Below are 26,842 nucleotides of genomic sequence, written 5' to 3' on the forward strand. Positions count from 1 at the left end.
GCACAGTTGAACTGAGCAGGGAAGTTTTCAGAGAAAAATGCCCTCAAACTTCAAAAGAAGGGTAAAATAAAGTTTGAAAAGCTGTGAATTTTAATACAAGGATTTATCAGCTGATTATATGAAGAAATGTGTACCTGCCATTGTGTTCATCCACAGCAGAGTTAATCTGTTTTTCCAAAGGAAAGGTTTTGAATAATCTGTCCAATCTTGCTAAAAAAATCTTCACTCATCAGCACTCATTTTCATTTCTCTCAGGATGGAATGACTAAGAAATGAATTGTGTTTCCCTTGCTGTGCAACCCACCTGCCATTTCCACACTACCAAGTAGGAAAAATGTCTTAATAGGGAAAAAAAAAAAAAAAAAAATCCTTGTTGGTAAAAGAATTAATAAGGACTATGCTCAAAATGATCCATTCACTTTTGCTCCCTTGTCCTGCACAGTCCAAGCCCTTTTTTTCTGGTGTTGGTATGTGGCAGTGTGTTATGCAATGGATGCTCTCAATGGTGAATGTTTTTGTCCTAGTTCTAATTTCATTTTTGTTGGCTTTTGATTCCTGGTGATCAAAAGAGTGCTGTAGCCCTGCTGAGAGAGAGAGATGTTATCTCTGCTGTAGCCAAAACATGATACATCAGTGGCTTTGAAGGGTAGAACCAAAGCTTTAAACTGGAAGTGAGAGACCAAAGAAAGGATCAAAGTTAAGGAGTGAGGCAGGGGTGACAGCATCAGATGGGCTGCAGCATGTGTGGCAGGGAGTTGCTATAAAGGTTACACCCACAAAGGCTTAGAGAGTGAATTAGCAGTTCTGAGAGGAGAAGATGGGGTGAGCAGAAGCACTTCTGTCATGTTGAGATTGTTGTTTTCTTGTTTGAATTTCTGGTGTGTTATTGGATTCATTTCCTGAAAAGATTATCAGTGGTTTCTAATTATTTTTTAATTTTTATGCAAGACCTCCCTGTGCTTTCTACCTCAAAGCCTCCAACAGTGAAACAAGAAAGCTTCACTTTCCTTTCAGATAGCTGAAAGTAAGAGCAGTTAATGTGCCAGCTCCCTCCTCTCCATGTTTTTTTAGCTAATTTCAGATTTATTCTGCCACACAGCAGCTGCAGTAACTTCAAGATCATGATGAGGCATCCAGGATTTGCTGGCTATAGCCCTGAAAGTCTTCAGATAAATACAGGTTAGAGAACTGCATGCAAGGGTCAGAATTAAAGCTGCTCTTAACACAACAAAGAAGAATTCCTTAAACATGTCACCTTTAATATTCCTATCTCCTGGCTCCCAGGATGTCTCTTTCAATATCAGACACACAAGGAGTTGACTGACTCCCAACAACCTGCAGCTGAGAGGACTTGATGCTTTTCATCTTTTTAAGCAGACATCAGCAAATTAATCCTCCCCAAAATCCTGTGCAGTCATTTTATGCAGCCACAGACCTGACTTCTGCAAGGGCACAGCAGTACTTGGGTTTTAGGGCTTAATTCAGGTCTCCTCTGATAGCTATGGCAAGCACTTCTGTGCAGCTTTGTTGTCCATAAAGCAGGTTTGTTTGTTTTTTTTTGGCCTAAAAATTTACTCAGATTTATAGTTAGAGATTATAAAAAAAATGATGGGGGTCACCTGGTTTTATTTCTGCAGCAGCCAATTCATGTGCAAGCTCTGTGAGTTTACACTCTTAATGCTACATGTAGAGGAATTTAAACCACATTTTTACCCAGGAAACCCCCCCAAAACCAAACAGTATCTATTATCCTAATGAATCTTAATTAAAACATCACTGGCACTGCTTCCTAGCTGCTTTTTAGACCTCCCATGTATTTATAAAGGGCTCAAAAGAGCTTTACAAAATTAGGACAGCAGGTCATGTTTAGGGAAAAGATTTGATAAAGCTCCTCATGTTGAGATTTTCTCTCTAGCCACCTCAGTAATAAGGCATTATTGGAAAGACTGAGAAGGTCAGAACAGCATTACAAGAGGCAGGAGAGAAAGCAGAACCTGTTACATACACCTTCCTACAAATTTTAAGTGCAGCAACCTGGGCTTCAAACAAACTCAGCAACAAAATTGATTTTTAGAAGCAGAGGAATGCATTCACTGTGTCTTTTGCCACTTTTTTTCTTAACTCAGCCAGGCTATTCAGAATAATCCCAGCCTGCAGGACTGTTTATGTCTTAAACAAAGAGATGCTGTGCTAAAATAATTTGCATTTTGTAGCTTTTATTGGTGCATGTATTGGATTGGCCTTGACACCAAGTTACTAAAACCAAGTATTTTGTGATGTGTTTTTCATCACTAACTTCACTCTGACAGTTCTCCAAACTGAAAATGTTCATTTTAGAAGCTTGGATTTGTGATTTCACAAAACCAAAAAAAAAAAAAAAAACAAAAACCAAAAAAACCCCAACTGATCAAAGAATATGTGCTCACAGTGCTTTTATATCCCTCCTGGTTTTAGAAACAATACTTCTTTACTTCCCCAGTCCAGATGGCACTGTGACACTTAAGCTGCCCAACCCGGGGAGAGCTGATGGATTGCAAAAGCATCTAAATTCCTGAAAAACAATGGCTTTCTTGTTTCAGGAGAAATCAGCTGCTAGGAGTCTTCCAGTGCAGATGTCCTGTTTTACTTTCAGTTGGGTGCAGCCTGGGACAATAAAGGGCATTTAAATGCCTGAGATACTTGGAAGAGGTCACAGGGACAGGAGCCTTTGCCTCCACACTGCTGCAGGATGGAGGGAGAGGCTCTGCTGCTCCTCAGCTCTTCTGCTCCCAGTGATCAACTCTGCCCCTGCAGAATTGGTGATTCTGCTCTCAAAAGTGTTATTTTCAGCAAACCACTGAAGTCAGGAGGTGATCAGCAACATTTCTGGGGAAGCTCCTTGACTTCACTGCTTGGCAGGGCCTTTGCCATTTCATGCTGTCACTTAGACTGTTACAAAAATATCTGTAATAAATAATATTCTTCCTTAATCCTTTGAAAACTAAGGAGTAGGATGTTTGCTTAATCACAGCCTCATATTAATCTATACTGCATCTTTTACACACTATTTTTTCTTGAGATTCTATCCTATTTTTGTAGTCTTCTCAGCTCTTTAATTTTGAAGAAGTCTGCCTGACACCCATATTATCCTTGAACCCTTGCTAGCTTATGCTCTAATTCTCTGATTTTGTCTGGACTATTTTCTAAATACTTGTTCCCTGACCTCTGGACCCAGTTAAAGTTCTCAGCTCCCCCTGTACCAACACCCAAGTCTGAAAACCAGTCAGGTTCTTCTGTGCATTTCACCTGACAGAATTCTGGCATTTCCTCCCCAAAGCCACAAATTTCCCATAGGCCACAACATCCCTTTTTAAATGCAAGAAAAACTCCCAAGATTTTACATGGGCTCATTTGCAAGTTGTTACATTTTTAACCCAAGCAAATCCTCTCCCAGAAGTTAAGGAAGCAACTGAAGATAGCCAGAAAGGGGGGGTGATTTGTCATCCATCTTCCAGCACAGATGGCTATTCCACTACAAAGAGTTTAAGCAAGAGGAATTCAAAAGGCAAAAAGAAATAGAAGTGTGAGATGACTGTTTTAAAGAGGCAGGACCTTAAATAGCTTAGGTCAAGCACCACATGGAATTCTTTTCCCTGTCCCAAAGGCATCAAAACTACACAAACTCCTGCCCACAGAGAGTGCATCCTCAAGCACCTCCCAGAAATATTTATGAAATGATGGAGTATTTGTAGTTGTCATGTCAGTTCTGGTAGGTAAGCAGCCACAAAACCACACCAGGCAGAACATCCTACAAATAATGCTGCCCCTGAAGCCTGAAGACCTGGACTACACCTGCTCTCCTTCCACAGCTCTGGAGCTCTTTATTTCCTTCTCCATCCCCTGAGTTGCATGAGGAGAGTGCTGACTCCTGAGAGCACCACAGAGTCCACAACCCATCTGTCATCAGCACTTGGGAAAGAACAGGCAAGCACTTCTTCTTTTGGGAAGTGCTCGTGTCCATTCTGAATAAGACTCTGAAAATGTTCTAAAAGAATTTTTTAAATAGAAAATAAACTTTAATTTAAGAAAACTGTTCTCAGACGAAACATACATACATTGTATTTACAATTTTGCTGCTGACTGGGTAATATTTACATTACATGTAATGCCAAAAGCTTCCCCTTGCCATAGTCACACTTAAATGTGCTCCACTCAGCTTTTAGACCTAAAGCAGTGCCAGAGCAGAAAAGGGAGAATTTTCTGGAAAAAAAAGAATCTTTTGTGTACAACCATGACACCTAAGATTAATAAAAATAAATAAATAATCTAACCTGAGAGGAACAAACCAAAACACTGCTGTTTCATCATTAGCAAAACAAAACTGGCAGTAGAAAGAATGAAGAAGGACACAGAGAGGGGTAATAAAAGTCCATCAGGGGCAAATGCTGAGCTCATACTCAAATGAACAGAGAGCTGCCTAAAAGCCACATGACAAATAACTTTTGTAACAGTAAAAATAACAATTACTTATTAAAAATCAATTCTGCCGTCTTAAACTCAGGGCAGAAGGTGAAGGAGCAAACCAAAAGCAGGCCAGAGCAGAAAAGGGAGAAATTTCTGAAAAAAAAGAATCTTTTGTGTACAACCATGACACCTAAGATTAATAAAAATAAGTAAATAATCTAACCTGAGAGGAACAAACCAAAACACTGCTGTTTCATCATTAGCAAAACAAAACTGGCAGTAGAAAGAATAAAGAAGGTCATAGAGAGGGGTAATAAAAGTCCATCAGGGGCAAATGCTGAGCTCATACTGAAATGAACAGAGAGCTGGCTAAAAGCCAGGTGACAAAAACAGTAACAATTACTTATAAACAATCAATTCTGCCCTCTTAAACTCAGGGCAGAAGGTGAAGGAGCAAACCAAAAGCTGGGCAGAGCAGAAAAGGGAGAATTTTCTGAAAAAAAAAAAAAAGAATCTTTTGTGTACAACCATGACACCTAAGATTAATTAAAAAAAAAAAAAATAATCTAACCTGAGAGGAACAAACCAAAACACTGCTGTTTCATCATTAGCAAAACAAAACTGGCAGTAGAAAGAATGAAGGACACATAAAAGGGGTAATAAAAGTTCATCAGGGGCAAATGCTGAGCTCATACTGAAATGAACAGAGAATTGGCTAAAAGCCAGGTGACAAAAACAGTAACAATTACTTATTAAAAATCAATTCTGCCCTCAAACTCAGGGCAGAAGGTGAAGGAGCAAACCAAAAGGTCAGAGCAGCATCCTTGATGCTTGTCTGAAAGATCTTCTGCTCTTTCCCTCTGCACCTTCTCAACCTGCAGCCTCTGCTGCAGCTGTGCACAAAGCACCTTTGGCAACATCCTGGTTTTAAGGAAGCTTTTGGGGGTAGAGTATCTCCCCAAATCTAATTACACATGCAAAGCATGTTCTGGGTGACTAACTGCACACCTACACTGACTGACACCAGGAGCAAGGTTTTTTGCCTTCTCTACATGCTCAGAAAGATGTGAAGTGTAAAAGAAACAACAGATGAGTGGTTTCAGCCCCTGAACTATTCCAAGAGATGCAGCAACCATTTGCTTTTCTGACCAAATAACTTGCCATGGCAACACTTCTGTGGTCATAATCTAAACTTGCTCTGTACCTGGTCAGGATTAACTTGGAAAACTTGCAAAACATTGTTTGATGTGTTTTGCAAAACACAGGAGACTGCACCTGAGGAAAATGGAGATTGGAAGCAGCACCTACAGATAGTGCAGCTCCCCAAAACTGAAGCAGAATTAAACACTGGATGGAACACAACAAAAACTGCCCTGCACAAAAGGAGTGGGTTTCTGTCCTAATTAGTGTCTTGTGAAAACCAATTCTGCCAGTTCCTTTGCAGGCCATGCAGCTCTCTCTTTGCCTGCTGGGGAAAAAGGTGCAGAACTTCCATAAATCTTTCTTCACTTTTTTTTTTTGGTTTTCCACTTTATAGTTGAGCAGCCTCATACTCCATGTTTTGCTTCCACTATCCTGCTGCCAGATGAGAGCTGGCTCTGGGAGATGTGGCTGAATAGCAAATGCAGGAACAGCTCTATCCCAAACGCTGGGGATCAGAGTCCTTTTCACTCTCTTTGCAGCTTCCAGAAGATCACATAAAATGTCAAGTTGAAACTACACCTCCCAGACACTACTCTAGTCCTAGATATTTTGTTATTCCAGAAGGTTACATAAACTTTCCAGAGAATGCAACTTAAGTGTTCCCACTGTACTTTTACTCTGCAACATTTGCCATTTCTCTGGACAACTGTTCACACACCTTCACTTCTCTCTTGGAAAACCTGTTTTTCCAGAAGTACAGATTTTATGTTTTCCACTGACTCCTTTCCATCCTCTCAAGGGAATAATTCATCCTCCTCCTTCTGCCAAAATGCAGTGATGAATTTTTCTTAGTGCACCTTTTTTGTTACAGCCATAGCTATGCAGCCAGATTTATAAAGTTTTAAGATAGTGACACATTCTTATTTTTGAATGGGAAAATAAACAAGCTAAGGCTGAAGTTTTATGGCTCACCACATTAAAGAGCAAACTTCTGAAATGTCTCATTTTTAGTCATTCTAAAACTGTCTACACTCACCACTCATGCAAGTTTTTCTTATCTATCACCTTCTTTATTTAGTGCTTCTGGAGCCTGCTGGCAGACATCATTCCTAGCAAATTATTAGCATGTGGTTCCTCTTTCTTCAGATCTGGGCTGATGTTTCAAACATTCAATCCCATTTTCTGGAACAAGCAGACCACACTGTTCTCCAAGATTAATCCAAAGAAGATGGCCAACCAAGGGAGTGTTCTGTTTAAGTTCAATGTAACTGCAAAAGAAAACAGAACAGATTTATCACTTACCATTCAAGAAGATCATAGAAACCATGTGAGAATTCAGATTAACTTGTATGTACAAGAAATCACACAAATCTGCAGAAAGTCTGCATTCCTAAGCCATGCATAAAATTAACATGAAATTTTCTTTTCCTGGACACACAAAGAACTCCAATTTTATGTTTCCAGGATCTGTGATGAGTTGTCTCAAATTCTACCTGATGCATCTGGTGGATATAATACCACATACACAAGGAGATGATGGTGAGATAAGAGGTGCTTCCCCTTTTTTTTAATAAAATGTTTTGTTTCATTCATTCATTCTCTGAAGTCTAAATAACAGTTTTAAGCTTGAGCTATTTCAGCTGCACAGCTAGGAGAGATTAATAAATATTACAACAATAATAATAATGACTCCTGTAACAGCTCCATTCTCTCACACACATTCTATAAAAATGATGCAGTAATAAAAAAGCAAAAACCTACCTCTAATTGCCTGAGAGTTTGATATCAGGACAAACACTTTTATAAATGCAAGGCACAAAGGTGTGTAGTCATGTTCCCAAATTACAGCTGGAATCAGCAACAGCTTCCCATAGCTGGACAAGAGCAGAGCTTTGAGCAGTAAAATGAAGTCAGACTTTGTCTTCAGCATCTCAGGTCTCATCCACCACAAGGTAAGAAAAATGCCAACCAAAAATGAAGTTTGTTCTAAGAGGAAATAAGAGGAGTTGGAAAGAGGGAATGAAGAGCCAAAACCAAGGAAAATTTGGGGGGAGGAATTTCAGTGAAATGACATGTCCAAAATGCAACTGAGCCACTGCTGTTTAGAAGACAGCCTGGAGAAGAGGAGGCTCAGGGGAGACCTCATCACTCTCTCCAACTCCCTGAAAGGAGGTTGGAGCCAGGGGGGGGTTGGGCTCTTTTCCCAGGCAACTCTCAGCAAGACAAGAGGGCACAAGAGGTCTCAAGTTGTGCCAGGGGAGGGTTAGGTTGGACATTAGAAAGAATTTCTTTATGGAGAGGGTGCTCAGCCATTGGAATGGGCTGCCCAGGGAAGGGGTGGATTCTCCATCCCTGGAGATATTTCAAAAGAGCCTGGATGTGGCACTCAGTGCCATGGGCTGGGAACCACGGGGGGAGTGGATCAAGGGTTGGACTTGATGAGCTCTGAGGTCCCTTCCAACCCAGCCAATTCTAGGGTTCTATGATTCTATGTCCTCCACCTCCTGTGTTCATATTGCTTTTACTTCAGCTAATTCAGGATCATGACATTCAGCACAATTCTGTCACAGAATTTTATTTGTAGGGTTGTCATATTCATGATTTCTGACACCACACACATCACAGAAGTTTATCACTCTCTTCACTTTTCTTTTTTAACAGGAGAGGTTTTTTTTTTCCAACTGTTTGATAGCCTGGTAAACCAAAATCACTGTTTGTCTTCTTTAAAAAGGTCACCATCAATGAACCCTTTCCATCCAGCAGGGGAAAGAACATGAAGGTAAAAATACCACTGAGTTGTTAAGACTTTTTCTGACACATTGTCCCTGTGTAACATTGGGATTAATGCAGATGTCAAAGAAACTCTCATGACATCAATAACAGATGAATTAGCACTGAAAAAAGGGTTCCAATAGTTTTACTGACATGTTATGAAAATCTACATAGACCTTGGACAATAAATGCCTTGGGTTTATCTCTGAATGTCAAAGAGAAACCCTGATCTGTAAACACTATAACCAGAAAGAGTTTGAGAAAAAAGGTATTAAGCAAAATAAAAAAACTTCCCCTGCCTTCAAATGTTGTTTCAGACCACAGAAGTACTCACTCCTTACCAGTGGAAACACTGCTCTGTATTTTTGTTTAAAAAAACCCAAACACTCAGATACAATAACTGTTTACTTCTGTAAGGATCATCCTTAATGTTTTATCATCTTAATGAACAATAAACCTGGAAGACAACACAAAATGTGGAACAAGGATGAGCTCTACAATGTCTTCAAACTATTTAAAGGGATTCAGAAAAAGATTTCTGACTATTGATACTTTTCAGTGTTTTGGTATCTAACCCTGATCTTATCAGCCTGAGCTGCAATCAGGATCAAAATAAGTATCTGCCTTATCTGCTAAATTATAAAGTCTGTGTATAACTAACCATACAGGGTTCAAAATGCCATCCCTTCTGTACTAATTTCTGCAATATAGCCTTGCTGACAGACTCCTGTAGTTATTCAGTGCTTGAAGAGCAGCTGGTGACATGAACCAACCATCAAACTTACCTAAAGAAGCTATACCAAACATTTGATAAAAATCCCATTCCTTGGCATATCTGATTAAGTCATCAGGATCAGAATTTTGGCTTGAATCCTGTAGCTGCAGCCACCTGACATAAGCTTCACAGAGCAAGCAGAATATGCAGAGCTTCCCATGAATCTGGCAAATGAATGAATAACAAAAGAAAAATAAAAGCATTAGTATTCAATCAGCATAAATTAAAGCATTCCTAGGATACTGGTATTTAAAATGCATTTCCAAAAATCACTACCTAAAGGAGCTCTATAAGTTTATTATTCTTGAGAAATATCAGCAAATTTCCTCTGTTAATACACTGGTTTAGCACATCATCCCTTTAACATCCCTTTAACATGATAGGCTAATTAAAGGCTGCAGAAAACTGTATGAGGAGTTCCATCCAGAGGAAGGTAAATAGCTGTGGTTCCTAAAGCCTGCTTTATGTTTGGTTTTGTTTGTTTTTTAAATTGGGAAGTCTGTTTTGGTCAGAAACATAAAAACAAAATAGTCCCACAGTCAGGAGAATTATATGATCAAAAATTTCAGTTTAAGGGCAGCTACTCCATCCAGTGGACTGGCCAATAACTTTGTTTCTTTTTCCCTGGGACAATCTCTGTTAGACTAAACTGGGCAGATACACCAATCATTTCTTAGTTCAGATAAGGGTGAGGCACCAAAAATAAATGGAGCAATATAACCAAACAAAAGAGTAAAATATTCTCTGAAGTGACTGTAAAAAGGATGTTGTGAGGGCCAGCAGTTTCCACAGTGAACTGGAAACTCACTGTGTGTATGTGGGGTGAGTTCTGGTTTTATACAGACTTAAACAAACCAGTGCAATTTCTCTGCATGGATTCTACTTTATTTTTTTCCCCACTAGTGTCTAGTTCTGCCAGCTGCACATACATGAGGCAGTTTAAAATTCAACTCAGTTTATTTGAACAGATGACATTTCCACAGATGGCACAGTTTTTTTCCAGAAAGCTCACAGAAAACATAAGTACCAGTCTCCAGAAGGACTGAATTAATTAAAAGTCTTGAGTCAGATTTATGCTTGAGAGATGAGGTGAGTGTATTGATCTGTGTTGCTTAACACTGGACTGGCCAAGAGGGAACAGCATGAACACAGCACTTTTAATTTGGAAATTATTTGAAATTAGATCTTTCTCTTCCAGGGTGGTTTTGTGCATCATTCTTTTAACATTAATTAACATGGTAGGAAAACGAGAGGGTCTATTATAATAAATCTAAATATATATTTAATAACAACAACAAAAAAGATCATAGGATATGGTCATGTCAACTTACATTTATCTTGGTATTGAAAAGAATGTGCCTGTATGCTTGTGTTTTACATAAAACAGCATTAATCAATATGATCACAGGATCATACTCAATGTATTTGTCCACAGGTTTCTGGCAGGACTTCTGAAAGTCACAAAATAACAAGAATTAGTGGGGGGGAAAAAAGAAATTAAGCAAGAATTTATGAAATGTTCCTCTAATCTTATCACAACTGTATAAATCCAAATTAGCTGTTCATTTCTAATTAGTCTTTCCTTAATTTCATGTTCCATTTCAGTAAATTTTTAATCCATCCAGGAACATTGCTTTCCCTTCCCTGGCACTGCAGTTGACATACAGACTTCCCTTATAAAAAAGAAAGATAAAACAGCAATTTTTAAAGGCTTCAGAGTAAGATATATAATAAACTACAGATGCCAAAAAAAACCCCAACCTTCTCAAGACTCAAGAAATGCACCAATATCTTGTTAAATCTTAACTGACCAGGGATTATACTGGGTATTTTGGTGTTTTTTTTTTTTTTTTTTTAATTTCTTCTATTATAGAATACTAGAATGGTTTGGGTTGGAAGGGACCTTAAGGATCACCTTGTCCCAACCCCCTGCATGGGCAGGGACACCTCCCACCAGCCCAGGTTGCTCCAAGCCCCATCCAGCCTGGCTTTGAGCACTCCCAGGAATGAGGAATCCACAACTCCTCTGGGCAACCTGTGCCAGGGTCTCACCACCCTCATAGTGAAGAATTTCTTCCTAATATCTCATGGAAATCTCCCCTCTTCCAGCTTTAACCCATTCCCCCTTGTCCTATCACTCCATGGTCATGTAAAAAGTCCCTCCCCAGCTTTCCTGGAGCCCCTCAGGTCCTCTCAGGCTGCTGTAAAGTCTCCCTGGAGCCTTCTCTTCTCCAGGCTGAACAACCCCAACTCTCTCATCCTTTCTTCACAGGAGAGGTTCCCCAGCCCTCTGATCATCTTTTTGGCCCCATCTTTCAAAGATGCTTTATCATCCTATCCTCTTTTTCCTTTCAAGAAGACAATAAATATTTTTTTTTACTTCCATACTGGTAAACTATGTCCATGTTTCAACTGATTTTCCCTTATTGAGCAAGCACCATCATTTTCAGAGTACTGATAATGTAATTTTCACACACCAGCCTGGCTCAAGAGGCAGAAGCTGCTGCTAAACAGTGGTAAGACACTAAACCATTACTTCTCAAAAATATTTGTTAGCTCCTGTTGTGTCCTATTATTCCACCCAGACCACTGGGGACTGCTTGCCATCAACTCCTTTAAAATAGGATTGACTGACATGCATGGATGGTCACTCCTTGACTGCAGTTACATGAGAAGGGCTAACAAAAGGTTGTTCAGAGAAATCACAGAATTGTTATGGTTGGAAAAGACCTCAAAGATTACTGAGCCCAACCACCAACCCAGGAAAAATCACCATGTCCTGAGGTGCCACACCACAGGCTTCTCCAATCCCTCCAGGGATGGTGATTCCCCCACTGCCCTGGGCAGCCACAAAGTGGTTAAATAAAAGTCTGGCAAAAGACTCATCCAGCAGCCCCGAGGGTGAAATAACTTCTAGCAGAAAGCAGAGAGGCAGCAGCAGTTGATCACAACAACCACTTCTGCTCAACCAAGGCTGCTGGCAGCCAGGTGCCTGCCTGCAGGTCAGCTTTCTCCTGCTGCAGATCCTTCCAACTCAGCTCCTTGCTTCCTCCAACCTCTCCTCAGCTGATCCTTCCCAGCAGCTGACACGCTCCCAACACAACTGTGGGAAAACATCTCTATTCCCATTTTCCAACATCTCTATTCCCATTTTCCTGAGTGCTGCCAGAAGAGAAATTCATGCACACAGCTCTGCTGCAAGTCAGACCTGCAGGACTGTGTCCAGTTCTGGGCCCCTCAGCTCAGGAAGGAGATTGAGGTGCTGGAGCAGGTCCAGAGAAGAGCAAGGAGGCTGGGAAGGGATCCAGCACAAGTCCTGTGAGGAAGGGCTGAGGGAGCTGGGGGTGTTGAGGCTGGAGAAGAGGAGGCTCAGGGGAGACCTCATCACTCTCTACAACTCCCTGAAAGGAGGTTGGAGCCAGGGGGGGGTCAGGCAGATATCAGTAGGATAAGAGGGCACAGACTAAAGAATTTTTTCCTAATATCCAACCTAAACCTCCCCTGGCAGAGCTGAAGCTCTGCCAGGGGAGGTTTAGGTTGGATATTAGGAAAGGATTCTTTGCAGAGAGGGTGCTCAGCCATTGGAATGGGCTGCCCAGGGAAGGGGTGGATTCTCCATCCCTGGAGATATTTCAAAAGAGCCTGGATGTGGCACTCAGTGCCATGGGCTGGGAACTGCAGCGGGAGTGGATCAAGGGTTGGACTTGATGAGCTCTGAGGTCCCTTCCAACCCAGCCAGTTCTAGGGTTCTATGACTGGACAACACTCAGCTATGATAAAGTCCCAGGACAGACCAAAAAGGTGGTATTTTGGGTTTTTTTTCCAATTTTATAGGGATTCTTTGTGTCTAAAGTTAACTTTCCCTTCCTACCGACCCGAATTATTACTGAAGAATTTGAGGATGCAAAAAGTCACCATCAAATTGGCTCAGAAGTCCAACATCTGTATGAAGAAAAACATCCTAATAAATGCACAAGTTGAATGGAGCACCCAAGGGCTGTGGCTACCACTAATCCAGCTCAAGGAAAAAAAACCCAACAAATTAATCTGGATCAGAAAATACTGTGTGTAACAGCACATGAGTTAGAGGTAATAAATTTAAAAAATTAACTCAGTGAACCACCAGCTTGATAGGTTTTAAATCAAAGTGAGTGAGATGGGAGGAAGGACATCAGGAACAGACCACCAGGGCTGCAGGATTTAATAGACTGAAAAAGAAATTGCAGCTCTAATTAAAGGCAGTGTCTTGCTTCATTTCTTTGTACAGGGAAAGCATGAGCAGATATTCTCATAGGTGGTAATTTACAAGTCAAATATCAAGCTTAATGTAGCACAGGAAAACTCCAATTTTTTACTTATTCACACCAGCACTGGTCAAGCACATAAAAAAAGATTAGTTTTGAACACAATGGGTGTCAAAGGTTAAATGAAGGATATCCTACATACACCAGGATTTATTATGCTTTCAATTTGTCCTATAAAAGAACATTTTTAGACCAGGGTGAAAAATCTTCCTGAGAAGAGCAGGACTGAAGAAGGCCCAGCTTAGGAACCCTGAGCTTTTTCATTGTTCTTTGAGCTTTCTCAAAGAAATTTCTCAGTTCTAAAATGAGAGAAAGAAGTAACTGGAGTTCTCTATGCTTTTAACCAGTTTATAATGTCTTCCTTAAAGATCATCAGATGTTATTTATAATACATAAAAATATATATATATAAACACAGAGATGATAAGTGACATCAGAAATAAGATCTAACTGGGATCATTCCTTGAAAAAACAGACCTGACTAAAAGTTACTTTCAGATTATGTTGCTGAAAAGAAAGTTCAAGCTTGACATCATAAATTCTATTTATATATTTCATCTTCTAAACTGGTAAATTTAAGGAAAGTAACAAATATTTGACTCAGAGAGGCCAAATAGACACTATTCTTGCCTACAGAAGTGTTTAATATATTTCAGTGAATTTAAAATGGTATAAGTTTAGAGAGTGATTAATAAGATATTTAGGAATATTTGGCTATGCTTGTCTGCTGTTTCAAAAAAAAAAAATTCCTTTCTCCAGGGTGTGTAGTTTGGCAAAATTAAGCTATTTTTTTGCTGCACTACTCATATAGCAAATTTTCACATTTACAGAGCTTCTACAGGGCCACAGGTCCACAGGGCAAACTAACACAGAGTCATCATCTTGCAAGAGTGCCCTTAATCCCAGCTGCACCCTTAAACATTCAAATGTAATTAGCTGAGCTGCTTCCAGGAATGGGTTATTTATTAGGGATGTGGCTAATTGCTATAATAAGCTGGCAAAAAGAGCAGCTCAGTTTCAGCTCCATTCCAGTTCAGACAACTGATATTAAAAATACTGTTATAAATTTTTCCTCTGTGATGTTTTCCAGTAGGGAGCTGGTCTGTAGACTGAGCAATGCAAACCAGAAAAATAATATACTTTATTTTCCAGGCTGACCTTTGTCCTCTTGACAGATTCTTTACCTTACCACATAAATGCTTTGCATTCAAAGCACCTACATCCTCTCTGCCCTGCTGCAATAAAAGAGCATTTCAATTATTTTTTAATTGCAGAAGAGCTAAATGAAGTGTGCACTGCTCAGGCAATTTGGCTTTATTACAAAACACAAGGGGAATCCTGACTGAGCTCTACAATGGATTTCTTTCCCTTTGTCAGGATCTAGAACAATTAAGATTTTTGAAACTTAACTGCTTAACTTAAATACACCAGCAAGTATGTAATTTAAAATAGCATGTTTTTTCCTTTTATTTTTGCATGTTTGCCAATTTCCATTTATATTAACTGCACTTTGATGCAGAATTTATTCCACCTTAGCCCAATGTGAGCTTTTTTCCCTCTAGGATTAATACTACAGTGACAATGTCATCTGAACAGGGTTTTTTGTTACTGTTGTTAGTGGTTGGTTTGTAACATTCTCAGTAAAAAAATTGCTGTTATTATTGACAGATCATTTACATTTTAGGGATCTCAAAATACTTAATAAAAATCTCCCTCTAAAGAACCACTTAGGTGTATTTTTACCATCACTTCTGGTCCAGAAGAGGAAAAATACCAGCATGTTCACAGCACAGGACTAGAAACAGAATTTTATTATCCATTTTTAAGTGTCTTTAAGTTCTTTTAAGGAGCACCAGTCCACCTCTGTCTTGTAATTGCAGGGTTCATTCAGTAAATGTGCATCTGGAATGTACCCAGAGGTGAAACTGGTTGAAAATGGCTTTAATTTAAAAAAACAAACAAACTAAACCAAACCAAAAACACAGCATAAATATTAGGCTGATTTTCCAAAATTGTGCTCAAATATTGTGGGCAGGAAAGAGATGTTTGTGATGAACACAGCACTTGGGACTTCAATCTTTGTTTCTCCCTGGGATGTCACAGCTCTTCAGCCCTCAAATGGTTAAATGCCAAGAGGAAGAGGTGCCATCTGCTGGCTCCCAGTTTCCCTCGGAGATTATCAAATTAATAACCATAATTGGTGACCTTGGTTTACAAGATGTGCTAAAATCTTTTGTGATATGGCTGCAGGCATAAGCTTTGTACTTGTCCTTTTGTATCCAACTTGCCCTTGATTTCAAAGATGAGTTTGAAGCTCCACATAAAAAGCTTCAGAGAAAAAGACATTTTTATCATGTTCCAATGATGAATTTTGACTCTGTGGTTTGACTACCAATGATGTGATGGAGTTCATACCCACTACTAAAAAAATACATTACATTAGTGCTAAAAACCAACTAAAAATCAGTTTTGCCTTGTGGTGTGCAGGTCTAAAGCCAGCAGAAATCCACCTCTCTGACTTTGTTTCTCTTCTACCTAAGAAAACTGCTCACCTCTCCAGGTTTTGAAAAGTCTGCAGGGACTTTTTCTACATTTTGAGCTGACTTATGCTCTACAGCAAAAAATTCTTTTAGCTGTCTGCTGGGCAATGAAAAGAGGGATGAGAATCAGCTCTTTCTACTATCATCAGTAATTTGTACATATCTTGTTTTCAGGGCCCCTTGTTGATAATAGAAGCTGAGATCTAACATCCATATATCTCAGCTTGAAATATATTCAGCTGGAATTGTAGCTAAACACTATTTCCCCAAACACAAACTGGCCACAGAGCCCTATGATCTCTATTTTTGATCTCAGAAATGCTTGAATGACTCAAAGTTATGAAGTCAAAAAGGAATTCATCACAGGCTTCATACAGAGCTTTAAGGTCACGTTACATTTATAGCTTCATGGTTAGCAAATTAACCAATCTTCTATCAACATTCTCAAAATGCCAGGGGCTACCAAGCTGAGGGGACACAAAGGCAATTTGAATGATACATAACTAATTCCTTAAAAAATATGAAGTGTTTAGCAATTGCTTGAAGCACAAGGTTTCCCATTTATGTAAGGAGCAGCCAGGATGCTGTGAAGCACAATCACAGGTAAAACCAAGGTCTTAGTCAAGATGTATTTGCAGATCTCTATATTCCAAAATTCCAAATTCCAGGGTGCTGAGTGATCCGATTTTTTAGACACAGAAAAAAACCCCAAAATCAAACAAAAAAACCAAACCAAAACAAACCTAACCACTCAAGACAAGTCTACCAGGACCCTATAAAGACAGCAATTTAGAAATAGCTGAAAACACTGCTTAAAATAAGTAGTTTTGCTGTGGCTGCGTAGTCTCCAACAAAACGTAGGAGACACTGGAAGCAAAGACATTTTTTTAACGTTATGAAAATGCTATGGGGTCAAAAAAAAATTACTTCAGAAGTGGCGGAGAGGGCAGGCAGAGCCCTGAGCAGCCTGGAGGATGCAGGAATCATTTTGGAAAGCAGAAAATGGGCTGACAGCAGGCGGGTTACCACAGCAGCCCTCACCCAGCAGCCAAATACCCAACCCTCTGCCATTACCCGACACTGGGCTCCCGCCGCTTCCCGCCCTCCCCACAGCCGCCCTCACCCACTTCAGGCCTTCAACGCCCTGAACAGACCCCCGGGACAACGCTGCCAGGCAGGTGACCCCATGGAAGCGGAGGGAAAGGCAGTGGGAAGCTCGGGAAGTCGAATCCCTTTTTCCCGCTCCCAGGGAGCGATCCTGAGGCGCCGAGGAACCAACCCTGCCCGCGCTGGGCGACAGGGGGCGCTTTCCCCGCGCGAGGCCACGTGCCGCGCGGCCCTGACGTCGCATCCCCCCCACCCCCCACTACCTCACGGTGCTCCGCAGCCCCGACTCACGCAGATAGAAATGCGGAGCACCCCGCGCCGGTAGTCCCGGTAGAGCTCCGCCGCCTCCCTGTTGCACTCGATGCAGCGATAAGCGCCAAGCGCCGCCATGGCAAGCGAGAGCAGCCCCCGGCCTGTCAGCGCTGCAAACAGCCTCGCTTCCGGGTTCGGGGATGTGGGGAGGGGGGAGGGCGCCGCGGTGCTTTCTGGGAGTTGTAGTTTTCCACGTCGCGGCGCGCCCCAGGCGCCTGCGGCGCCGAACTCCACATCCCAGGGGGCATCGCGGCGGCCGCCTCCTCCCTGCCCGTCCAGCGGTGGGGTCGCCCTCCGGTCCCCGCCGAAGAGGGGCCGCGCTGCGCATGCGCACTGGGAAGATGGCACCTGCTGGGGGTTCCGAAGTCGTGCGGGGTCCGTGGGTGCTGCTGGTGGGGTTGGTTCTGACCCGGACCGTCCTGACCTTGACCGAGCAGTACCCCACTTTGTCCTTGCTGAAGCAGGAGCTGTACCGGCAGCGCCATGGCCCGGTGGGGGGCTGCGCCTCGGCGGGGGAATGGGCTGAGCAGTATTCGGCCGAGTGCGGTGAGTCCGGCGGTGTGACCGGTACCGGGGAACCCTGAGTCCAGGGAAGGGCTGCGTCCTCTCCCCTCTCTCCTACGGAGGGCGGGAGGGAGCAGAAGGGGAAGCGCGGCCGAGCTGCGCCTCAGAGCGCGGGTGGCTGAGGGGAGGCCGGGGCGGTACCGGGGAGCGGCGGTGGTACCGGGTCTGCTGGGCCAGCTGGAACCTTCCTGCTGCTCAGCTGACTGGTACCGAGGCAGTTTGTCTTTCTGTCTGTCTGTCCCTCCCTCTGTCTGCTGCTCTGCTGCTGAGGCGCTGAGGGAATTGGGGGGGGATGTAGTGCCTGAGCGGGAAACCCACTGCGCCGGCGGTACCGCCCGGGGAGTCCATGCTGGGGATTCTGGCCTGTCCAGTCCAGCTGCTGGGTCCGTGGTGATCCCTGTGCTGAGTGGGACACGAACACTCCAACCCCTGGGTTGATTTCCAGCTGCGGTTGTGGGTATGTTGCTGGGGAGCTGCTGGGTAAGGGGTTTTATTATTTATTTATTATTTATTTTATTTTATTTTTGGGACATTCGAGTCCAGGTAACAGATCTGCCCTTCGTCAGTTCATAGAATCATAGAATCCTAGAATGGGCTGGGTTGGAAGGGACCTCAGAGCTCATCAAGTCCAACCCTTGATCCACTCCCCCCGTGGTTCCCAGCCCATGGCACTGAGTGCCACATCCAGGCTCTTTGGAAATATCTCCAGGGATGGAGAATCCACCCCTTCCCTGGGCAGCCCATTCCAATGGCTGAGCACCCTCTCCAGAAAGAAATTCTTTCTAATGTCCAACCTAACCCTCCCCTGGCACAACTTGAGACCTCTTGTGCCCTCTTGTCTTGCTGAGAGTTGCCTGGGAAAAGAGCCCAACCCCCCCCTGGCTCCAACCTCCTTTCAGGGAGTTGGAGAGAGTGATGAGGTCTCCCCTGAGCCTCCTCTTCTCCAGCCTCAACACCCCCAGCTCCCTCAGCCTCTCCTCATAGGATCTGTGCTCCAGTCCCTTCACCAGCCCAGTTGCCTCCTTTGGTCCTGCTCCAAAAACATTGATGGCTTGTGATGCAGGCACAGTTAGAGCTGGTTTTATGTGCTTAAATACCTGTTGCATCAGGATTGTGTGGCTAAAGCCTGCTCTGTTATCACCTGTGATGGTGAATGAAGTGTGAGTGCTGTGCAAAACCACAGTCACAGTGTTCATGTCATACAGATGAAGCAAAATATTTCATCATCAGTGCAATATAGACCTTCAGTTGTTTGTATGAGAACAGCCAGTGGTGTGCCATGACTGCTTAGCTCTTTGCAGGGCTGTGCTTTTTCCCCCTTATTCCATAAAATCTGTTCTCTTATCAACAGTTGCTGTGGTCTCTGAGGTGAAATCCACTCAAATCCACAAGCTTTCTAGAAATACCTTGTTATGACTTTCCTGCTTTTTTTCCCCTCTGTATGTGTGCCTTTGTTACCACAGCTTTAAGTTTTTTAGTTAGTTTTAATCTGTATGTTACATTAGCTCCATTTTTTTAAAAGGATCATAAACACAGGGCCCCATAGGACATAGACATTAAATCAGAAAGTTATCTCAGGTGACCATTGCTCTGTGTCATTCAAGCTTAAGCAAGAAGCCAATAAAACTTTCACCCAGTGTTGAGAAAATAATCTGTATACTGTACAAGTTAATAAATGGCAAAACATTTGATTACACCTGTTCCTAAGACTCAGGATACTCCTTCAGACACGTGTTGGGAAGGCTGAATTTTGATTTAATGGTGGATGTTGTTTGGAAGAGATCAGTGTAACTGAGATATATATAAAAGCAACATCATGAAGTATCTCAGGTACTTTGCACACATTTACAGGACAGCAAATTTCCCCTGGCACAGCTGTATACCAGTTCACTAAATAATTCATCAGTTGAAAAATGCCCTTAACCTCTCAGTCTTTGTTTTAGTACAGCATTCCCAGAAGCTGAGAATCCTTTTATCTCAAATAGTTCCTCTTGTAGCCTACTGCAAGCTCCAAGGTCTGTTTGTCAGGTTGGTGTTTCTGCTTTTCCATCAGCTGTTAGTGAGGCAGTGGAGCACAGATTTACTGTGTCTACCTTGCAGACAAAAGCAGATCCATTTTTCTCTGAGTGAAACTATTTATTTCCCCAAAACTGCAAGATTTGAAGGGTCTTTTTTTTCCCCTCTAGTTTTTAACAGATGGGCTGTTCTTATTCCTTTCTGTTACATTACACCCTTGTTCCTATCCTTGCTGTTATGCAGAGATAATTCTGGATGTAGGTCAGGTGTGTCTGCACCTCTTTTTTTTTTTAATTTATGAAGCAAAAACTGCTCAGTGAGCCCAGAGCAGGGGCTCTTCACTGACTTTCTAGCCCCAACCCAGAACAGGTAAATATGTTCATAACTGAGCACAGTTTGGCCAAGGTGAGGAACAAAGGGCAGTGTTGAAAGATTGTACTGGCAATGCTTTTTTCTGGAAAGCACAGGTGTTGAGCCTCTGTTCTACCAGGACTTGCTGAACTTTGATCTTCTGCTTTGCACCACTCTCACTTCCATTGTAAAACTTCTCCCAGCAGTGATTTTTTGTGGCTCAACTTAGTTCCAAGTTTCTGTTGACAGGGATTGATTGTAGAAGCTGTTCTGACATCTCTTTGTAAGATGGCTTTCCCTCTTTTTTTTCCACTGCAACCCTTATGTAACCAAAATGTAAGAATAGCACTGCTAAAAGGGAATTAGAGGCACACACTGCCCCCCAGCCTTTCAAACTTAGCATTAAAGTTTTATATTTACAAACAGTAGAAGAAATCTTAAAATTTGGTGTTTGACTTGGAATAAAAGAGGTGATAACATTTGTTTGCTTTTTCTTGTCTACCCTTAACTTCAATTAACTTGTATTTCAAATTCTAAAAGTATCCAAATTATATAATATATATATAAAATATATATATTATATAATATATATACAAATTCTAAAGTATTTCAAATTCTAAAGTATTTCAAATTCTAAAGTGCTTCAAATTCTAAAGTATTTCAAATTCTAAAGTGCTTCAGATTCTAAAGTGCTTCAAATTCTGAAGTATCTCAAATTCTGAAGTATCTCAAATTCTGAAGTATCTCAAATTCTGAAGTATCTCAAATTCTGAAGTATCTCAAATTCTGAAGTATCTCAAATTCTGAAGTATCTCAAATTCTGAAGTATCTCAAATTCTGAAGTATCTCAAATTCTGAAGTATCTCAAATTCTGAAGTATCTCAAATTCTGAAGTATCTCAAATTCTGAAGTATCTCAAATTCTAAGCATTTTAAAGCTAACAGGTCTGGTTAGGGACAGCAGTTAAAGCACCATGTAGGTGAGGTAGTGACTTGTCTATCAGCCTGGGGGGGTTTGTTGATTGTTTCCTTGTTAAACTTTTCCTCTGCTGGGCCAACAAACCGTGTTTGACTTTCCAGAGGCTTGAATCAACCTTAGACTGTTTGTAATGGCTTTCTCAGTAACATACCTGTGAGGGCCTTTGTATATGTGTTTAGTTAATGTGATTTACTGTTCTGTCTGCTTTTTACAGTCTTTATCCCTCTGTTTCCTGGACTTCCAGTACCAGCTCTTTCTTTACCTCTGTATGACCCATTCCATTTATTTTCTTCTCTGCTTTTGGAATGAGAATTTTGTCTTTATTTTTTGTGCCAGAGAATGGAATCATGAGGCTAAATGGGGATGTGCCTATCCCATACCTTTCTTATGTGCTTCCATCTTCCTCCCTTTTTATTCCACTCACTCCTCCCTTGTTTTCTGCAGCTTCATTTTAATTTTTTCCTCTGTATTTTTAGCCCAAAGTGCATGGAGAAGTAGTGATAAAACTAACCCTAGAAAAGCAGCCAAGTCAACTGCTTCTTCCCTGGATGCAGTGCTATGGGAAGCACTCCATGAGGATTCTCCCTGTGGACTGCCCAATGGGGAAGCTGTTCTGATGAACAGGAGGAAATGTGAGGTGTGATAATAAAACATAGATGTAGCTCTTTGAGTTCATAAAGGTATTTTCCTCTCTTTTCCCACAGATTCCTCATTTTTGCACTTCCGTGAATCCGACTGTGACGTGGGGGGGACTTCATCTTGTGAGTCTGTGCTTTCCCTCAACACAGAAAAAATTCTGGTATGCTCTCAAAAAATACAATGCACAACCCCCCTTTTAGCAGATTGTTGAAGTTGCAGATCAATTTAACTTCAGAACAAGTTAAAATGAAGTTCAGACAAATAACTCCAAACCCCATCAGCAGTAGGAATAGGTCTCCAGAAGGCTGAAGTGTGAATGAACTCAGGTTGCTTGTGAAAGTGCTTTCAGAGGACTCCTTCATGAGTCTCTAGGGCTGTCAGCAGCTTCACCTAATTGTGATATTTCCACTGAAGGCTGATTAGTCTGCCCATTATTTTGTTTCATTTTTAGGAGTGCAGAGGCTATGGCTAAAAGAGGGAAAGGTATGTTTATTTTTACCCATGTTAACAACTTAAGGAGGTGTAGGAATAATACAGTCAGGAGGTATAAATATAATACAAACATGGTATGTGGAGACTACTCTAATGAAAGAAGAGGATCTCTTGGTAGAAAGGGACTCCAAGAGGATTATTTTTGATTATTGGTTTTCTTGCAACACAGCTCTTGGTCTATTGATCTTGAACAAATACAATCTTCAGTCTACATCAGAACACAGAATTTGATCTTAACTTCTTCAGTCAATAGAGTCACAGATATTGAAAATCTTCAAATGATTCTCATGTGAATATGCAAAGAAGCCTTGGCAAATTTATAGATTTTATTTGCTATTGGGAAGCATGGAAACAATATTCTAATTTCAAACAAGTTCTCCAAAGGTGGCACTTGGAAATAAAGCTGCTCTATTGCAAATACATCAAGACAATTGAATGTTCTCTTTCAGCATTCATTGATTAGATATTGGTCAGATCTTCTATCTAGTCTAGACTGGTGGTACCAGCAATTTTTTCTAAGGCCACAAGATGTATATTAGTTTGTTACAAATTTCTGTTTCAAAAAAAAAAAAAAGTTTGTTTTGAAAAGAGCAACAATTCAGCCCATCAGGAGTTGGTGCTGGGCTAAAAATTCTTATTTTTTGAGAACAGAGGAACTCCCAGTTTTTGTATGTTGTGCTTTAGGAATCTAACCTATAACTGGATTCAGAATGTGTTAAAAATATGAAACCCCTTCCTCCCCTGCCTCAAGAACCAAATGAAACAAAAGTAGATGAGAATTGGGAGAAAACAATGTGGTGCTTCTCTTGCTGAGTGCCCCTTGCTCACACATGATCTCTAATTTCAGTAAAAACAATGGTCTTAAAATACTTTTCTTAATTTCCTATACCCTACAAAATACTCAAGCTTTAGAGCAGACCAAACTTGCCTGTAATTGCTAAGATTTTAAAATGAACAGGGTAGAAACTGGGCCATGGGGTTTGACCAGTGACTTTTCTGCTTTATAGTATCATTTATAGATACCTGTGCCATGGACACAAGTAGTGAGGCTATTTTTCATTGAACACCACAAAAAAAGTGGAAGGGAGAAGGACAAAGTGCAGTCCTCTCATTAGAAGAACTGAATTTAAATATATTAACTGAAGTCCAAGGTGTTTCATTGTCTTCTCTGAAGTTAAAGATGCTCCTGTGTGCTGTTTAGCTGAAGTACAAAGATAACTGACCTGTGAGAGAAGTTATTTTCCCCCTCCTTGTTTCCTAAAGGCCAATTAATTCCATGAGCACACTGTATTTTTCTAACAAACTGCTCTGGTAGGCTCACAGCTGCCTGTGGAAGATACTTGGGAAAATGAACAGAGTAGAGAATATTTCTGAGGGGTTTTATTTGGGGAACAGAAGCCTTAGATGAGGCTTTAACTGGCTGAAGAAAGTCTTTAATAGGAAGCTATTTATAGGAAGCTATAATAGGAAGTTAATAGTAAAATAGGAAGTATAATAGGAAGTTAAATTGACAGCCTTTCTACTTTAATGTGTCACTAGAGTTAAACTTTTCTTTATTGCTGGAGTGATTTTCTTTTCAGTCTGTTCTCTTCAGGTAGTTCCTTCCCTTGAAAGGAAGCAATGGTAATTAATGGGGTAAAGACCACAAACTTTCCTATGATTTAGCATGTGTTTTAGAAAGGCTTCCAAACTACAGGTTAAGCAGGTGTAATGTAGAAACATCAGCCCCTGGTAAAGTGCTGACAATTTCCCTTTCACCTGGAAGGTTTGGTAAGACTTATTTAGGGAGGATAAAAACAGCACCTGGCTGAGGAGCAATTTTTCTCCCTGTGGAAGACTTAGGAATGAATTTGTTTCCAGTTACCTTAAAGCAATCACATTAGTTTTAGCTTTTTGATTTAAGGCATTCTCTTAAGGGTTTAAGACATGGGTTTTCTGTTAAATTCTGGTTTGCTGACCACTTGAAATCCATGATGTTTTACAGAATCAAGCAAAGCTGCTTGCAGAGCAAAAACGATTTCCATTTGCTACTGAGAATGACAACACAAATGAAGAATTGGGTAAGATGCCTTATATAATTTTTGTGCAGGGAATTATCTGCTAATTATTAGCACTGAATGTATTAAAACAAAACTGGTGATTTAAAAAAATTTTTTTTGTGTGGTTTGTTAATTTTAAAGTGATTCTACTAAGTCTGAAGGTGAATGTTCTAGGTCTGAAGGTGAATGTTCTCTGATTGCACAAAAAATCTGTGTTGCTTTTACTAAAAATCTTTCCTCCTTTGCTCACTGGAATTCTTCATCATGTCTGCTTAAGCAGGTATTAAAAAAGCATTTTGATAAAATCCTGTTTAACAACCTAAGCTATTTCTTTTTTCCCTTTTTCTGCCATTATTGGTGAGTAAAACTATTCAAACATCCAGAAAATTTTACCAATGGCATATGCTTTCCATCAAGCATATATCTATGATTTCTTTTCCCCTAACCATGCACTCTTCCCATCAAGGCTTAAAGGCAGCAGGAAGGCTTTCTGAATTATGTCCTCATACAGGCTGCTGCTTGATGTTTTTCAGAGCACTCTCAGTGCAGAAAATGAAGGCATTTAAAATAAAATTAGCAGGAAATAATTTTATTAAAAGACAGAGAAAACAGGGTTTGTTCAGCCTTGAGAAGAGAAGGCTCAGGGGAGATCTTATGATGATGTTTCAGTGCTTAAAGGAGGCTCCAAAGAAGATGGAGGCTCCCTGTTCCCAAGGAGTCCCATGGACAAGACAAGGGGCAGTGGGCACAAGTTGCTCCTGGGGAGATTCAGATTGGACACAGGAGGAAAATTTTCACTCTGAGGACAGTCAGACATTGGAATGGTCTCCCAGGGGATGTGGTGGGTTCCCCCACTTTGGAAAGTTTTAAGTCTGAGCTCAAGGGGGTGCTGAGACATCTCATAAAGACAATAATATGAGAAGGGTTGGACCAGAGGATCCTTGAGGTCCTTCCAGGCTGACTTTCTGTGATTCTGTGACTTGAGGAAGGGGTTACCTGTGCTGCTTCTCCAAACTGGTATCCTCTGGAGGAAGCAGAGGCATTATGAAGCAGCAAAGAGATGACTGAGAGGGCATAGAGTGATACTGTAACTCTGTAGCCTTGGAGGAAAATGAAATGAAAATTCAAGAGCTCCTCAACCTGTCCTTCAATTTTCTTTCCTTTTTTTGGCAATTCTATGTGTCTACCAAGTGAAGCTCTTTATGTATTGAGGCAAAAGCTTGTCTTGCACACAGGCATTTCTTCTGCATGATAGAAATACTCCAAGAATGAGGCAAGTTCTGGACAAAATACATCTTCTTATTTCTCTTTTATCTTAACTTGTTCTTCTTCAATGAACACTGCCAGAACAATGTGGCTCTGCCTGCATGGAAGTGTCTGTGTCCTGTTAAAAATTCCTTCCCTCCAACTCATTCATTTTCTCTTCTCCTGTTTGAGTAAATAATTAAGCTGATAGGCACCTCTTCCATAATATTTGAATGACTGCTAAAAGTTATTAAAAGTATTGGGAAAGGTGAATTCCCACTCTTAGTTCCACTCTTTGCCATTCATGCCAACTGCCTGGGGAAAAAGTTATACTTTAACTTTCTTAGCTCTGGTCTGCAAGATAATTGTCTTTTGTGGGCAATGTGGACAGAGTTTTGTCCAGATTTAAGAACTGCAAGAGATTAAAACATGCAAAATGGAACAATCTTGAGATACTCAGCTGTGAGAACTCAACTTCAGTCATGCAAGCACAACCACAGCTTTCCAGTCTTGTGACTTGGCTGTATTTTTATCTCTTGTGGAGATTACAGGAACGTGTTTCTAAACCAGTGGTCTGGTTCTTTTTCCAACACTTAGCTGCTACTCCAGAGTGAGGGGATATGCAAGAACTTTAAAGCTTTTTTATAGTTTTAACATGGATAAAGATTCTGTAATTTTCGTCTCATTTTTATAATTAATGGAATCACTTTAGTTGAGTTTTTTTCCTAGGTAGTTCAGGTGAAGGAAAAACTTATTGTGAGCTAGTCAAGTTTATGATGATGTGTGCAAACAAACAGACTTAGGTGTCCTCTGAGGGAATTGCTAAAAAAAAAAAAAAAAAAAAAAAGTTAGCCAGGCTCACTTGTAATTGTAAAAGTATCTGGGTCTAATAAATGGGATCATGGCATCTTCCATAGTCCTAAGTCAACTAGAAGCAAACATGGACCCTTTCCTGAACAACTTGTAAAAAGGAGAGAAAAAAACCCAAACCAGAAACCCCAATTCTGCTGAGCAGAGTGTGAATGGAATAATTCATGAGTGCTGGGTAATGGTTGGCAGAAATCATTTGACTACTGAAATCTTCAGTGATAGGGAGGATCCTACATTCAAAACAGCCAAATT

General features: G+C 41.0%; 2 protein-coding genes across 3 annotated transcripts in view; one reads left to right on the forward strand and one right to left on the reverse strand.

Moving 5' to 3' along the window:
• Positions 1 to 6,634: 6,634 nt before the first annotated feature.
• Positions 6,635 to 17,505, reverse strand: ARV1 (ARV1 homolog, fatty acid homeostasis modulator). Its single transcript, XM_071738922.1, has 4 exons — positions 17,376 to 17,505; positions 9,144 to 9,297; positions 7,348 to 7,572; positions 6,635 to 6,854 (listed from the first exon to the last, which is right to left on the reverse strand). Exons 1-4 carry the CDS (start codon positions 17,472 to 17,474, stop codon positions 6,748 to 6,750), a joined length of 585 nt encoding a protein of 194 aa, XP_071595023.1. The 5' UTR covers positions 17,475 to 17,505; the 3' UTR covers positions 6,635 to 6,747.
• A 16-nt stretch (positions 17,506 to 17,521) lies between these two features.
• The window catches only part of TTC13 (tetratricopeptide repeat domain 13), a 37,369-nt gene continuing 28,048 nt past the window's right edge, over positions 17,522 to 26,842 (forward strand). For both annotated transcript variants that reach the window (XM_071738920.1, XM_071738921.1), the window contains exons 1-3: positions 17,522 to 17,942; positions 22,010 to 22,104; positions 24,421 to 24,496. In XM_071738920.1, coding sequence (XP_071595021.1) covers positions 17,537 to 17,942; positions 22,010 to 22,104; positions 24,421 to 24,496 — 577 coding nt within the window. In that variant the 5' untranslated portion in view covers positions 17,522 to 17,536. The remainder of the gene's footprint in view (positions 17,943 to 22,009; positions 22,105 to 24,420; positions 24,497 to 26,842) is intronic.

This window comes from Heliangelus exortis, chromosome 3 (assembly GCF_036169615.1).
Source record: "Heliangelus exortis chromosome 3, bHelExo1.hap1, whole genome shotgun sequence".
In the NCBI taxonomy this organism is placed as follows: Eukaryota; Metazoa; Chordata; class Aves; order Apodiformes; family Trochilidae; genus Heliangelus; species Heliangelus exortis.

Coding starts and splice junctions, on each gene's coding strand:
- ARV1 (XM_071738922.1), bottom strand. CDS start 17,474: ATGGCGGCGCTTGGCGCTTATCGCTGCATCGAGTGCAACAGGGAGGCG. Junction 7,573..9,143: donor GTTTGGTATAGCTTCTTTAG/GTAAGTTTGATG, acceptor ATTTCCTCTTAG/AACAAACTTCATTTTTGGTT. Junction 6,855..7,347: donor AAACTCTCAGGCAATTAGAG/GTAGGTTTTTGC, acceptor TTTCTTTTGCAG/TTACATTGAACTTAAACAGA.